The 12459-nt window shown below is 47.7% G+C and overlaps 8 protein-coding genes across 8 annotated transcripts; 4 read left to right on the top strand and 4 right to left on the bottom strand.

The window, feature by feature from the left end:
• Positions 1-241: 241 nt before the first annotated feature.
• On the top strand, positions 242-528 carry FOBCDRAFT_237489 (uncharacterized protein; the record flags this gene model as incomplete). Its single annotated transcript, XM_059610151.1, has 2 exons — positions 242-437; positions 467-528. 2 exons carry the CDS (start codon positions 242-244, stop codon positions 526-528), a joined length of 258 nt encoding a protein of 85 aa, XP_059466870.1.
• A 670-nt stretch (positions 529-1198) lies between these two features.
• On the top strand, positions 1199-1542 carry FOBCDRAFT_270263 (uncharacterized protein; the record flags this gene model as incomplete). Its single annotated transcript, XM_031175217.2, has 2 exons — positions 1199-1393; positions 1441-1542. 2 exons carry the CDS (start codon positions 1199-1201, stop codon positions 1540-1542), a joined length of 297 nt encoding a protein of 98 aa, XP_031046350.1.
• Positions 1543-2052: 510 nt separating this feature from the next.
• FOBCDRAFT_197880 (uncharacterized protein) lies at positions 2053-2991 on the bottom strand (the record flags this gene model as incomplete). Its single annotated transcript, XM_031175218.3, has 4 exons — positions 2053-2165; positions 2215-2648; positions 2699-2863; positions 2912-2991. The coding sequence occupies 4 exons, from the start codon at positions 2989-2991 to the stop codon at positions 2053-2055; spliced, it is 792 nt and encodes a 263-aa protein (XP_031046351.3).
• Positions 2992-3384: 393 nt separating this feature from the next.
• On the top strand, positions 3385-3996 carry FOBCDRAFT_237486 (uncharacterized protein; the record flags this gene model as incomplete). Its single annotated transcript, XM_031175219.2, has 2 exons — positions 3385-3665; positions 3717-3996. The coding sequence occupies 2 exons, from the start codon at positions 3385-3387 to the stop codon at positions 3994-3996; spliced, it is 561 nt and encodes a 186-aa protein (XP_031046352.2).
• A 1141-nt stretch (positions 3997-5137) lies between these two features.
• On the bottom strand, positions 5138-6754 carry FOBCDRAFT_127298 (uncharacterized protein; the record flags this gene model as incomplete). Its single annotated transcript, XM_059607821.1, has 1 exon — positions 5138-6754. A coding segment is annotated over one exon (1617 nt), but the record flags the coding sequence as incomplete, so codon positions are not given.
• Positions 6755-6877: 123 nt separating this feature from the next.
• On the bottom strand, positions 6878-7594 carry FOBCDRAFT_98857 (uncharacterized protein; the record flags this gene model as incomplete). Its single annotated transcript, XM_031175220.3, has 1 exon — positions 6878-7594. A coding segment is annotated over one exon (717 nt), but the record flags the coding sequence as incomplete, so codon positions are not given.
• A 271-nt stretch (positions 7595-7865) lies between these two features.
• Positions 7866-9538, top strand: FOBCDRAFT_237484 (uncharacterized protein; the record flags this gene model as incomplete). The annotated part of the gene is made up of 3 exons (XM_059610150.1): positions 7866-8865; positions 8912-9445; positions 9507-9538. The coding sequence occupies 3 exons, from the start codon at positions 7866-7868 to the stop codon at positions 9536-9538; spliced, it is 1566 nt and encodes a 521-aa protein (XP_059466868.1).
• A 522-nt stretch (positions 9539-10060) lies between these two features.
• FOBCDRAFT_126921 (uncharacterized protein) lies at positions 10061-12426 on the bottom strand (the record flags this gene model as incomplete). Its single annotated transcript, XM_031175222.3, has 6 exons — positions 10061-10115; positions 10442-10509; positions 10592-10845; positions 10891-11770; positions 11953-12268; positions 12404-12426. 6 exons carry the CDS (start codon positions 12424-12426, stop codon positions 10061-10063), a joined length of 1596 nt encoding a protein of 531 aa, XP_031046355.3.
• Positions 12427-12459: the final 33 nt, after the last annotated feature.

Genomic DNA, 12459 nt, shown 5'->3' with positions numbered 1-12459 from the left:
GGTTGGAGATGTACTGATATCGATGATGTGTAGATCACACGTACTTTGTTATCTCTTATATAGTTAGATATGTAGAGTTCTGCTTCTTGCAGGACGTTAGCAGACAACTGAATCACGTTTCAATTACATGTTCACAACCATGTTTCGCTTTTATGCTGCAAAACGCTGAGAACCGAATGGAAAGTATTGTACTTAATAAGCCCCTTCTCAACATAGAAAATATCAATCAGTCTGGCCAGCAATGGATTCCAATTATCTCACACTTCTAATGAAGTATCTACGCATGTATAAAGCTATGTATGAGGAAAGAACCTCGCTGAAGGAAGTCAAACGCCTTTCACAACGCCTGAGAACTGCCTATGAACATGACCGCATCTCATGGATGGACTTTAACGACTGGATGGAAGAACTCTGGGCTGCGGTTGATGAGGGAGCAGGTAAGTTGAGATGAATTTGTATGATACAGCTAACAAGTTGAAAGCAAGCAAGATTGCCATAATAGATAGGCGACTAAAGCAGGCTTTGTGAAGGAAGCAACCTATATAGCCTCTCGTTTCCTCAATCAGACTCATACCGCTAAGCTTCAGGCGCTGTGCAGGTTATCATGTCAGTTTGTAGCTCTAGAGCTCGTCGGTGACTAACTATTTTCCATTGCTTGTAGTCTTTCTTCTATCCCTTTGATCTTGAGAGAAATCTCTAAAATAGCTGCTTTGATGTCCTCGATGAACGAGGCAGCCTTATGAGTGTTGAGCTCAGGGTGCTCTCCGTGCTGGAACAACACAACGAGAGGTCGTTTCCAGCGTGGGTCAATCATGCCTTGTCTTTCGCTCGAAGTGGAAGAAGGTGTAAGTGGGGTACTGCCCCCAGAAAACGACGTATAATCCATGGATTGATTAGAAAGGTAGCAGTTGTAGAGATGAGGTTTGTTTTGCCACAGAACTCGCTTTAAGTAGGTTCAGCCGCTGTCGCCTTGCCTATCGCACGACCTGACTACAAGGATTTGCGGATATGAGCTTCCGGGCGCTTCGGGGCAGACCATATCACGCCAAATATGCCAGTAGGAAGCCTCCCGTTGACACCCTCAAACTTGATGGTGTTGTGGGTCGTTAGCGCTAGATATTTCCATAAAGACCTTGGCTTCACCTCCCAACTTTCACTCCGATATTTACTCAATTTGCCAACATACTAAGAAGTCACAATGAATAACCAATCTGCAGGAGCTTTTGAGGACCTTATGTTATCTTATCAAGAGGGCTTGTACGCAATGCTTAGTTCTCTTCGCCAACTTGAGGGCCATTTGAACAACATTCAAGCTAGGACGTTTGAAATGACCGAGGAAATTTCCTACCTTGTCAGCGATAATATGAGACTTTTGAGCAGTGTAAACGATCAGGTCAGTCAAATTACGATTAGAACGAATACGTGCTGACTGTGTGCCAGCTCTCGATTGCATCTGAGAAGGAGCCTTGTGCCCCAAACACCCCAGTCGCCCCCCCAGCACCATGGGACAGCACTGAAGAGAAAGAGACGCCGAAGGAGTAGGGTGGGAATAGGATAGTAACTATTTATGGCTCATGTCAGTGAGAACTATCTATATAGCCGGTCATTTCCTCGAATACAAAGATGTAAGCTGAGCCTTTTCAGAGAAATAGTTCACCATGTTTCCTCATACTAAAGTCAAATACCTTCCCAAAAGCCCTGCCCATTGTAGAAATACCCGGGAAGGCTTTTCCCACGAGCTGAGAAAGAGGCTACACGAGCTTGACACAAGGATGATATCCCTTAGAAAGGTAAGGCATCATCTTAAAATCACTCCTTTCCTTCCTTTCTAATTAGTTACAGGCCTATCGCAAAGTAACCTTTAGTCCTCACACCCCAAAGCCTATGGATCCCGATGATTACTTGGAAAAAAGGGGACCAGGACTACGACAATAAATACATTACAAGCTTATCTCAGATAGCTAGATTGAAATTCCAGAACTATTTAACATATTCGTCCAATACCCCAAGAGACAATGAATCAAGACTGAAGTAACCGAAAAAACCAGCATTTCAATAGCCAAGGTATACCACTAAAAGCAAGCAAGCTGCAAAAGACGGGATGAAGCGGCTAGCATGATGACTGGCCGCGCTCGTCACCTCTACAAGACTCATTTTGGAATGAGCTAAAGAAGTTTAGTTACCAATAGATCTATATGAAGGTTGATGGCTTACCCATTGTTGCCTTGGGGAGACCACCAGTACCTACTGTTCCAATACTAATCTTTAATGGGGTTGGAGTGGAGGTTTGACATGTAGTTGGAGTAAGGGGGCTAGGTGTAAAGGTTGGGTAGAGATGTGATAAGTCCGGGAGTAAAGGCGGGATGTGTGTCTTCTCGACTACGACTGTGTCAGTCAATGTGACCACATGGACTTTGCGGGTGTCTGGCTCCTCTGTAGCCGCCGTGATCGTCTCGGTTACAACAGCTGTGGACAGAACAAACGTAGGCATATCCAACCTTGCGGCGCTTGGGTATAACTGTGAAGTGGCACTGTCGATCGAGCCTTCTTCGCAAACAAAGTTCAGAGGACCAATGTCAAGGTCAGCATCCGACTGGCCACCAGTGATCAGTGTACGAATGCATGTTGGTGATTCACCTGCACACTGCCTATACGAAGGATTAGACCCTGGTTCTTTCAGTGGATGACTATGTCTTACCAAGAGACGTATGATTCCCCATTTGGTGCATTGAGTGGTACTGGAAAGCTAACTAGTTCTGGACCCGAACATGCGATTGGTTTGAAGTCATACGTGATGGGGAGAAAGTCTGCGTTCTCAAAATAGAGAGATGCAGTACATGGTACCACATGCGGGCTCATTATCCTGCAGAGTTAGATCATATGCGCAAGATCGAATGGGGCATAGATTTACTTCATAGTTACTAGCGATATTCCTGCTTCCAATTCAACAGGATTATAGAGACACGCAGAGGGGAAGTTTGCCATTGCCATGATTGAATGCATCAACAAGCTCACCTGGCCGAGGAAGATAAGGTATTTCATTTTCGAAAGGTGTAAGTGGATGTTTTTGAGGCATTGGATTATCTGGCTAAGGCTCTTAATATACCACAACTTAAATGCATATAAGCAAAACCGTGTTTCAGAGAACAAAAACCAGGAACCTAAAACAATGCACAGAATCCAGGTGGCGCTTATTTGGCTTTCACAAATCAGGTTCTTGCTTACTGCAAATCTCCACACCCACAAGTCCATAAATGCAACATGGAGAATGCACCGTGTAACACACAGATGCCGCTGCTCCAGCATATAAGTCAAGACATTTCTCGTGTTGCAAGCCATCTACCCCTCTCAGAACTAATCACTTCCCTTCCAAACCACTTTAAAATGGACCAAGGATTCTCTGCAAGCCCTCACTTGAGCTTTGCCGAAACGCAGGCTTTTGTGGACTCTTGGAACCAAACCATGAACCCCGCTCCTCTTCCCGTGCAGAACCAACTCTACCTCCGCCCATTGCCAGAGCAGCACCACGGTTACAACACCCCTCCTTTGAGTGACCCTGGTGCATCGTCGCTGCCCATGGGACCTCCAGGAGGAGCTGGTAACCCTCAGTCATGTACACTGAACCTTGTCGTGCGAGCAGAGCATATGGAGAACAATAGCCAGAGGTGAGCCTACATCGAAAAAAGAGGCATTCGCATACCTAACAATATCAACAGCTCTGAAACAAACAGCCAGATCGCTGGTCGACTTGACCGCCTGGGGCGCGAGCTTGCGACTTTTAGCGGTATCGTAGCGGATCTGAAGACAAGCCTCATTCATCTGGAAGACAAGATGGAGTCGCAGCGAGCAGCACATGAGGAGGAAGTGCGCACTTCAATTGAGAAGATCAAAAAGGGCATGGACAAGTTCTTTACTTGCTTTGCGAACCAGTTGGAAAGCGAGATGATAGACACGGAGGAACGTAGTGGGTGCAAGGCTGAGGTGGCAATCATGTGATGCAAGAAGCATGTATGTACTCGATTAAGGCTAGACCACATGGCAGGCCCATAAGGCTAGACACACCCCGTATAGAACCACTTTAAATTGACTTATCGGATTTGCATTTGAACCTCGCGCATTAATTCCTGTCACATCTAGCATCACCATAGGCTTTGTTCATGGCAAGAATAAGTCCAATGGACTCAATGTGATAAGAAGTTCTCACAATTCACAGGTAGCAGCGATACATCGAGCCTCGACAAGATGGTGTGAACCACCTGAGCTAGAGCAAGCGCTATAAAGTTACCAGACAATCGGTAACCAATTAATTACAGCTATGTGCCTATTTTTATGGAGATATGATCAGACAACAGTAACAGATTTAGTAAGACATACGCCTTTCACCCTACTCTAACCGAGCCTTCTTTTGTGGACGCTGTGGTTGCAACCGGCGGAGGGGCCGGATCCTTATGCTAGTTTCTTCTCCAAGACGCTCGTCTCGCCGTACCCGTAGATGACGCTGAAATTCCTGTTCCCTCTCACGAAGTGGGAACAAGGATGGGTCAGTTCCGGTGTCAACTTCAACTTCCCTTTCTCGCTTCTTTCCTTGTTTCTCTTCCTCATGTGTATTGGGCCCGTGCGGCTGGGTGAGTGGAGGGATCGTCTCGAGCTGCTCTGTGATTTGCTGGGTCGGTATGGCCGATACAGTAGTACTTTCTGGCTCGCTTATTTGAATTCTTGCGTCTTGCGTAGTTGCATCTTGTGTAAGCGAGGGGCTCTGTTCATAACCCTCTCCTGTATTATCTTGCATAGGTGGAGGAGTCCGCTCTTCTCGCCTTGCAATTGACCCCAGATGCTCCATGGTTTGCAACAATTCCTGTTTAATGGGGGCCTCCTCCCTTGATTTCCGCAAAGTTGCGTCTTGTAAACGATCTGGCTCTCGTCCAGCCTGCCCCTCGTTCGTTTCTGACTGCCCTATAAGCTGTGTAGCAGGCTCCTCTCCTATGTCTTGTACGGGGAGGGGGTTCCGTTGATCCCGAATATCTATTGTCTCTGCCTGCTCTTCGATTATGCACCCTGCCTCTGCATCTGGAAGGCTCTGTTGCTCTTGCCTCTCCATCGCTTCCGACTGCCGTATAATTTGCTGCGTTACAGGCTCCTCCCCCATGTCGTGCATCGGTGGGGGGCTCCGCTGATCTTGCCTCTCTATTGTCCTTGTCTGCTCTTCTCCCGTAAGTGATGGGCCGCCTTGATCTACGATCTCTATCGTCTCCTCAGGGCCTGCGTCACTGTTGTTAGATAGGTCAAATAGGTCCTCCTCAGACTCGAATTGTGTCATCTCTTGGTGTGAGGGTTCACTTGTGTTGGACTCCGAAGCATCTCTTATCTGCTCGGTCTTTGAATGCCCTTGGTGATTTCCAGTCAGATGATTATCTGCCAAAAGAACATCTTGCAAATGATCTGTTCTTTCCAGGTCATCGCAAGGCAGGGGATCACGGTGATCTTGCCGCAAAATAGTCTGACTGCTGTCGGAGGGCTCTTCCTGAGGGTCCATCTGGGCATCTCTCGTTATCTCTGCATTTGTCAAAGGTTGGTCTTGTGATCTTTCCTCATCCAGCAACAGAGGATCGCGGTCATCTTGCCTCACAATGGTCCATCCAGGTTCTTCTCTGGCATGAGGTAGAGTACCTGTTAAAGTGTTTCCAGTGACAGCCGAGTTCATTGCATCCAATACTGGTTCATGCTCTGCGTCCTGTACCTCTGGTATTCGAGGCGGAGAGCGACTGGAAGATCTGATGATCGTTTCATCTGCCTGGGGTTTCTTTTGTTTCTTCTCAATTCGACAAGACTTGGGTCTCAAGACGTTAAATGTGGATAGGCGTTTGTGCTTTCGTGTCCGGCCATTGGCTGCTTCGTTCTCTCCCATGATGATATCTTCGTCCAAGTCACTCATTGAAATATCTTGAGACTCGACTTGAGACACACAGTTCTCCCGTGATGGTCGATTTGAAGCCCAAAAGTCGAGAGATAGAGGCTCTATAAAGCCACCATACGCAATGGCCATGCTTCCTCTGAAGAAGGCATTGAAGGTATCTCGAATGACAAAGAGTGGGCTCACATCATCACCTTTTGACACGGGACTATCTAGCATTGGGATGAATGCATGCACTCGTAGTTGAGAGTAGCTTTTTGTAAAAGGTATTCCAGCCCTCCAGTCAGCGGGCCGGCCATCCTTGCATTCATAACTGCCAACAGTAGGATGTCCGTATGGGTTCGCCAACATTTCTTGAATCTTGGAATTCTTAAAGCCAAGTTGATGAGCAAGTTGCCCCAAAGAAGCAATGCGAGATGCTTCCGCAAACGCAGGCATAGTTTCCCCCCGTACGTCCTGGCGCGGATGCTCGGCGGAAAGACGCGCAAAATCCCTTAAGGCAGCCAGGAATATTGTCTCGTACGCAAACCAGGCACTTGGGGCTTCAGGGCTTATCGACATCTCGCCGTCTTTGACCTCGATGCTTCGTGTCTCGGCTGACCAGCAACTCGCCAGGCTCTCAAATACAGTTAACTTGGGTTGTCTAGGCTCTCCTGGAATGCGAATAGGAGTTTCCATCAGATATTTTCTTAGGATCTTGGCCCCAATCGATATATACTTCATGTTTTCATGAAATGTCTCCATGCTCGGGATAATAACCTGAACTGATAACACACGTCTGCGGACCTGCTCACGGAGATCGAGGTCCTTCAACCCTTCAAATAATAGGCCCTCATTAAACATGCGATGAATCGCAATTCTGTCGGAATAGCTGCTAATTGGAGCCCGGAATTGCAAACAGCGAACAGTCTGTATGTCAACAGCTGAATTGATGCGGGGTTCGTCGTTAGTAATGAAATCCCAAACCTGAAGGATGTGCTTCAGAAACCGGGAGATGTTTTCGTCGATGTGAAGGGCCAGGTGCTTGTGAACGTTACCAAACTGCAAACCTGCTATTACACCGGGATACTTCAAAAGAGCATCCAAATCTTGGACCAGCACTTCCCGCTTCAAAAAACCCTTCACGCTTATCTGCTTTGGTGCCGAAAGTCGGTTGAGACGCTCTTTGAATCTGAGCTTGTCGTTCTGCTTCTTGTATTTTCGGAGCAGCCGGTAAATTTCCGCATCAGAATAAGGAGCCTCTCTCGATGTGGCTTCGATCTTGTCCTGAATGGCCTGGTGGTCGACACTAACCAGTGCAATTTTACGGGGAAAATCAACCCAGCTACCCTGGACGCACAGCAGTTTCACCACCCACCACGACAGAGGCTCGTGGCGCATGGCCGCACGGATCCTGTGCCGGCCATCAAGACAAGCTATGGGACGATCCAATAACAGGGGGTATTGCTTTTGGAGGATCGTATGCTTCAGAGCGCTCGCAGATGTATTCAGGGCCGAAATAATGAGTCTCAGGTCGTCGTACGTCACAATCCCCCGGACGAAGTTATCATCCTCCTGACGCCTGCATTCTGTCTTATCGAAACATTTAGCCAATCTTCTGACAGCGTCCGGGTCGATTTGTCTGCCCTCCCCATATGGGAGCAGCAAGTGGACTGGGCAGCGGATAATGCCAACGAGTTCCATAGTTTATCTGTCGGTGTTCTAATGAGGCGTCTATCTCGTTATGATAGAGGCGTACAACGTCACCTTTTATTCCTTGATGACTCAATAGTGCTAAAATTAGGAGACTTGTAGGAGGTGCGCTAGGCGAGCACTGAGGGTGGGTGGCAGAGACCCCGTTTCTCGTTTTCGTCCTATGCATACAAAAAACATGAACTGGAAAGCGCGAAAATAGGTATATATCCACGAAGACGACTATTACTTCCCAAATCAATTTTCTTAGGAGCAGCTTAAGATGGCAGCTTGTAAGTGGATTGACGTGCAGTTTAGTGGACGAGAGGAATTCCGTCCTACTCTTGTTGAACACCGCACAGCCTATTCAGTCTTTGACTGTCAAGCGTTTCAACCCAGGGTTGTCCTTTCGATTGGAGGAATAGAGAAGAGACGTTTTTACCGGCGAATCAATCTCAACGACGCGGTCGATGGAAATCCAGGCGTTCTTTTACGACCAGTGCAGCTCGCTACACTGATTTTGGACTGTGAACTGCACAATCACAATCGCCTTGATGTTGTACAACAGTATCTTTCACGTGGAGAAGAGGTTATGCACTCTCTCCAAGCCAATCTATATCGCCACGGCCCGTCACACAAAATTGCCCAGTATGCCTTTGATATGTATTGGCAACTTTTATATCCTTTTGCTTCGACCGTGCTGCTGTTCATTGATGACCTGGGCGGTGTCGGCCCGGTAATCGAGATTTTGGCGTTATGGGCACGGCGTGCAAGATTATCAAGTATTGCAGCGCCACCCAGAATCCTCGTCTTGTACCATTGGCGCAACCGAACGGAGATGGATTCATTTGAGAGTCGCCTACGGTCGAGGATCATGTGTACCGTCTCAGGGACCCAAGCCTATTCTCGAACTGGGATAACGTCCCCCATATACTTACAAGGCGAAATGGCTTTTGAGAGTGTGCAGTTGATACCGACATGGAAAGCTGCCTCGGAATTTCCATCTCAGACAGAAGAGTCGTTTGCGGCTCGGGATGCGGCAGGGTACGGGTTTAGCAGTGACCATCTCAAGCGCCTCCTGCAAACTGCCATCCTACAGTACAGCCAATCCAGCGGGCAACAGATCGATTTTGTACAGGCAGTACGCGTTTGCAATCCGCCACCCACTCAGTTGACGGAGAAGTTGATCCAGTTCCTTTCAACTACAAAAGATGCCGAGATGGATCATGTGGCTGTAATCGCATCGGCTCTCGACCTCGATGCACATCCCCCTGGCATGCACTGTGAGTTAGGTGTCTGGCCCCTGCTGATCCCCGCTAACGTCGCCAGTTTTTGCACCACAGACGACCTTTGGGAAAACCTACCGAGCTGCAGTTTCTCAAGCAGAGAGCCTGTTAAACAAAGACGGATTATCAGATCAAGTCTGCAAGAAGTTCACCCAGTTCTCACTAGAAAGGCAAGGAGTCTCTTCAGCTCATGCTCATCTGCGCCTACTCAGAAAATACCAAGCTACTTGGTGCGACTATGTCGAAGGTAATCTTTGTTTCGTTTGTCTCGTTAGACCACCGTCGACAACACTTGACTGCCACCACCGGCTCTGTGATGCTTGCGTGATGATATACGGTAGTCGTACGTCGCCCGATTCACCAAGCTTTCAAGTATTGAGCTGTCCTTTATGCGGAAAGCACCATAGAAGGCAAATATTTCTTCAGCCGCCGACGAGTGGAAACCGCGTTCTTGAGCTTGGGGGAGCGTCTAAGTATAAATGGGAAATGCTCAAATTCCTCAAAGAGGTGCAATCCGCTATTGGGTTACCTGTGCCATTACAGGAACATTTCGACCTCGTCATTGGTTCTGGAATCGGTACGTCTCCTGACCCCTCTTTGATCGCGTCCTGACCTATGCAGGGCTTTTCTTCGTCCAGACTATTTTCTTGGAAGGGTGGGACTTATCTGATTGCCAATATCATTTGAAGAATGTCGGCGACCCAGAGGTCGACAGGAAACAATCTCTAGTCTCCTTTGGCAAAAATCTCACATGGAAAATGGGGAGAACAGCAAACTGTAACGGTGCACATCTGGTTTTTATTTTTGAGGGCCATCACTCCGCGGCACGACATACAGAGTAAGAAGACCCTTCCCTTGAGTGTAATCAAGCTAATCCAAGGTAAGGTTGCGCATGAACCTGCGCCATCGTGAGCCTGATTTTACGGTGCGCTATATGGGTGGGCCTTACAACGATTTATCTCTCAAATCGGTCACCCAGAGGATGGTTTCTTGCTTGTTCTACATCGAGCTCCTATTTCGCCCAGCATTATACTTGCCTCCAGAAGCAGCATTAGTGCGACTTCTGTGCCGTTTGCCCCAAGGCCCAGAAATGGTAAGTCTTGTCAGAGGCATGTTCCAGAGAGGCACCCGCATACGGTATCGTGGAGCAGAAGCCACATGGAGTACAGATATCCTTGTGACGCCAACGGTTCTAGCTCGTTGCCGTAGCGGTGACTCTTTCTCCAAACTCCTCGAGGTACAAGTGTCTGCGATGGATACAGTAGTAGATGTGAGACTAAATGATAATTTGATGGGGGAACACAGTATCAGTAATTGCCCTTACAAGGTTGAGAGACTTGTTGAAGAGCAGGGGCTTGATTGTGCATTTGGCAGAAGGGATCACCAGTTTGTCAACGATATAGGCATCGGAAGCCAAGGCTTACGAGAGGAGATTGAGATGGTAAGCAACACCATAGGCAGGTTTACGCTGTCGGGGGAGAGTCAAAACAGTTGGATTTAGTGCTTAAATCGAATTGAGTTTACTGCTTCTATCGTGTCTGGCCGAGATAGCGATAGGGCTTACTCAACTTACTGGACGCAGCCTGCTAAGTTGGTGTATTTTGCTGACCCACCACACTGGAACTGCCCGCTGCAATGAGCCTAAAAGCTACACTGCAAGTGTTTTTCAATGTATGAAAATTAAAAAAGAAAAACGTGACGGTATTTCAATTTCTAGCTAGACAAATTCCTTAGCCTTACTGACATGTTGGTCAGAAATATCCATCTCAGTCATTTCAATTGGCGTTGATTGCGAAATTGAGGGGGTATTTGAGTTAACAAGGACAGCTTGTGAGTCTGGTGGATTATAGAACGACGATTTAAACCCCCCAGGCTGCGTGTGATATTCTACATCGGCGAATTCAATAAGACGTTTTGATGTTGTATTTTGTACGACCATGTCGCGCATCATGCTGACGAATTTCTCCTCCCCAGATGCTATTATATGTCAGTTGTGAATAGAACACAGACTCTGCTACTTACCGACAACAACTGTTCGGCCTGGGTATCGAGCTTCTTGTCGAAGCTCCCTTGAGAACTCGTCAAAGCCAAAGTTGTATCTTCTTGACCAATATTCGTTACTTGTAAATGGGAGCTTGCGCTCAGGATTTCTTTTGACAGGATAAATGCACCAGACGATCAGGAACTTCTGGCTATTAGCAATCAATTGACTCAACGAACGGGTCAAACATGCCTTGTTGTCGACCTCCTGAAGAGATTGAAGCTGATCATGAACCCACCTATCTTGATCGTCGTGCTCCAACCACCAGATCAAATCTACGTGCCGACTTAGATCACCAAAGACAGGCTCACTCGAGTCACGCAACCTCGCAGACTTGTCACGCAACCCATTGTCATGTCGCTTTCGAGCAGCCAGATGAAGTGCAAAAGGAAGGATGCCCGAAATGCCCAAACCCTTTGCAGTGAGGACAACGGTCTCAAAAGTGTGAAGCTTCAAGTCTTTGCCGTAAGGGCCATCAAGCCGAAGCCGGCTTTCAGGAAAGATCGAACCTAGCGATCGACGATGGTGTCCTATGGTGCGAGAGATTAAGAACGTGAGATCGGAGGCCTGGCCTGTTACATATTGGTCTGGGTTGCTCCACACTGGCATCATGGCATAGCCATGAAAAAGATCATAAAAAGGAAGGGGGCCAGTGAAGAATAAATAAAAGTAGCAGCCAGGAAAGACTGTGACAGGTTTGTCAGTTCCGAGTTGGAGTCGCATAATATTGCCATCATCCCAGAGATTCTTCACGGTCCCTGCTGTGTGGCCAAGGATGAACATCCATGCCCATCTATAGAGGTGGGAGCTTCCCAATAGCCCACATGATACAAATATCGGGATTCTGGCTTTTCCTTCTTGCTGGAGGCAAACATGCCAGACCAGACCACCAAGTGCTCCCATGGAGAATAGTAAATGAAATAGACCGAAAAATCGTCCAAATCGTCTTCTAAAACAGGCGGCAGAGAAAATGACAACTACGAGGCCACCAATTGCCTCGGGGGCGGGTTAGATAGGGAAGAACAGGAGGCGAAGAGACTCACTACATATCCTGATTTGGTCAAAGCGTCGAATTTCTGACGGCGAAACAAGGCCAATGCCGAATGCAATAGAGCTTCACAGGTTGCAACTACCCCAATCCAACGGTGACCAACATAGTAGGTGGAAAGTGGGATCTGGACAAAATCTGCCAAGGCATTTGTTCTGCCACCGAGAAAGACAAGCATAAGGTTCGCTGATGCAATTACCGCCGTTCGCTGCTCTAACTCTGCCAAGTCACTGATGCCAACACCAAGGAGGAAACCATTTGCCGCAAGGAAGAGTATGAGCAACGAGATCTTCAAGCCGGTGACTGCAAGACTAGTACCGCCGAGTTTTATCTTAGAATACTTAAAATGCGTAACCCTGACGCGGATATATGGTTCGATTTTGGGATAAGAGATGCGACACACGATAAAGAGTACAAGTGATCCGATTGCCCCGCAGAGTACATACAAGTAAATTTGGGCAAAATCCATGGCGGCAAGGTCCTTAGGTAGGGTGTCATCCCC

The sequence above is a fragment of the Fusarium oxysporum genome, chromosome II, assembly GCF_013085055.1.
Source record: "Fusarium oxysporum Fo47 chromosome II, complete sequence".
Taxonomy (NCBI): domain Eukaryota; kingdom Fungi; phylum Ascomycota; class Sordariomycetes; order Hypocreales; family Nectriaceae; genus Fusarium; species Fusarium oxysporum.
The sequence above is the reverse complement of the archived record's forward strand: the minus strand, read 5'-3'. Positions and strand labels throughout refer to the sequence as shown.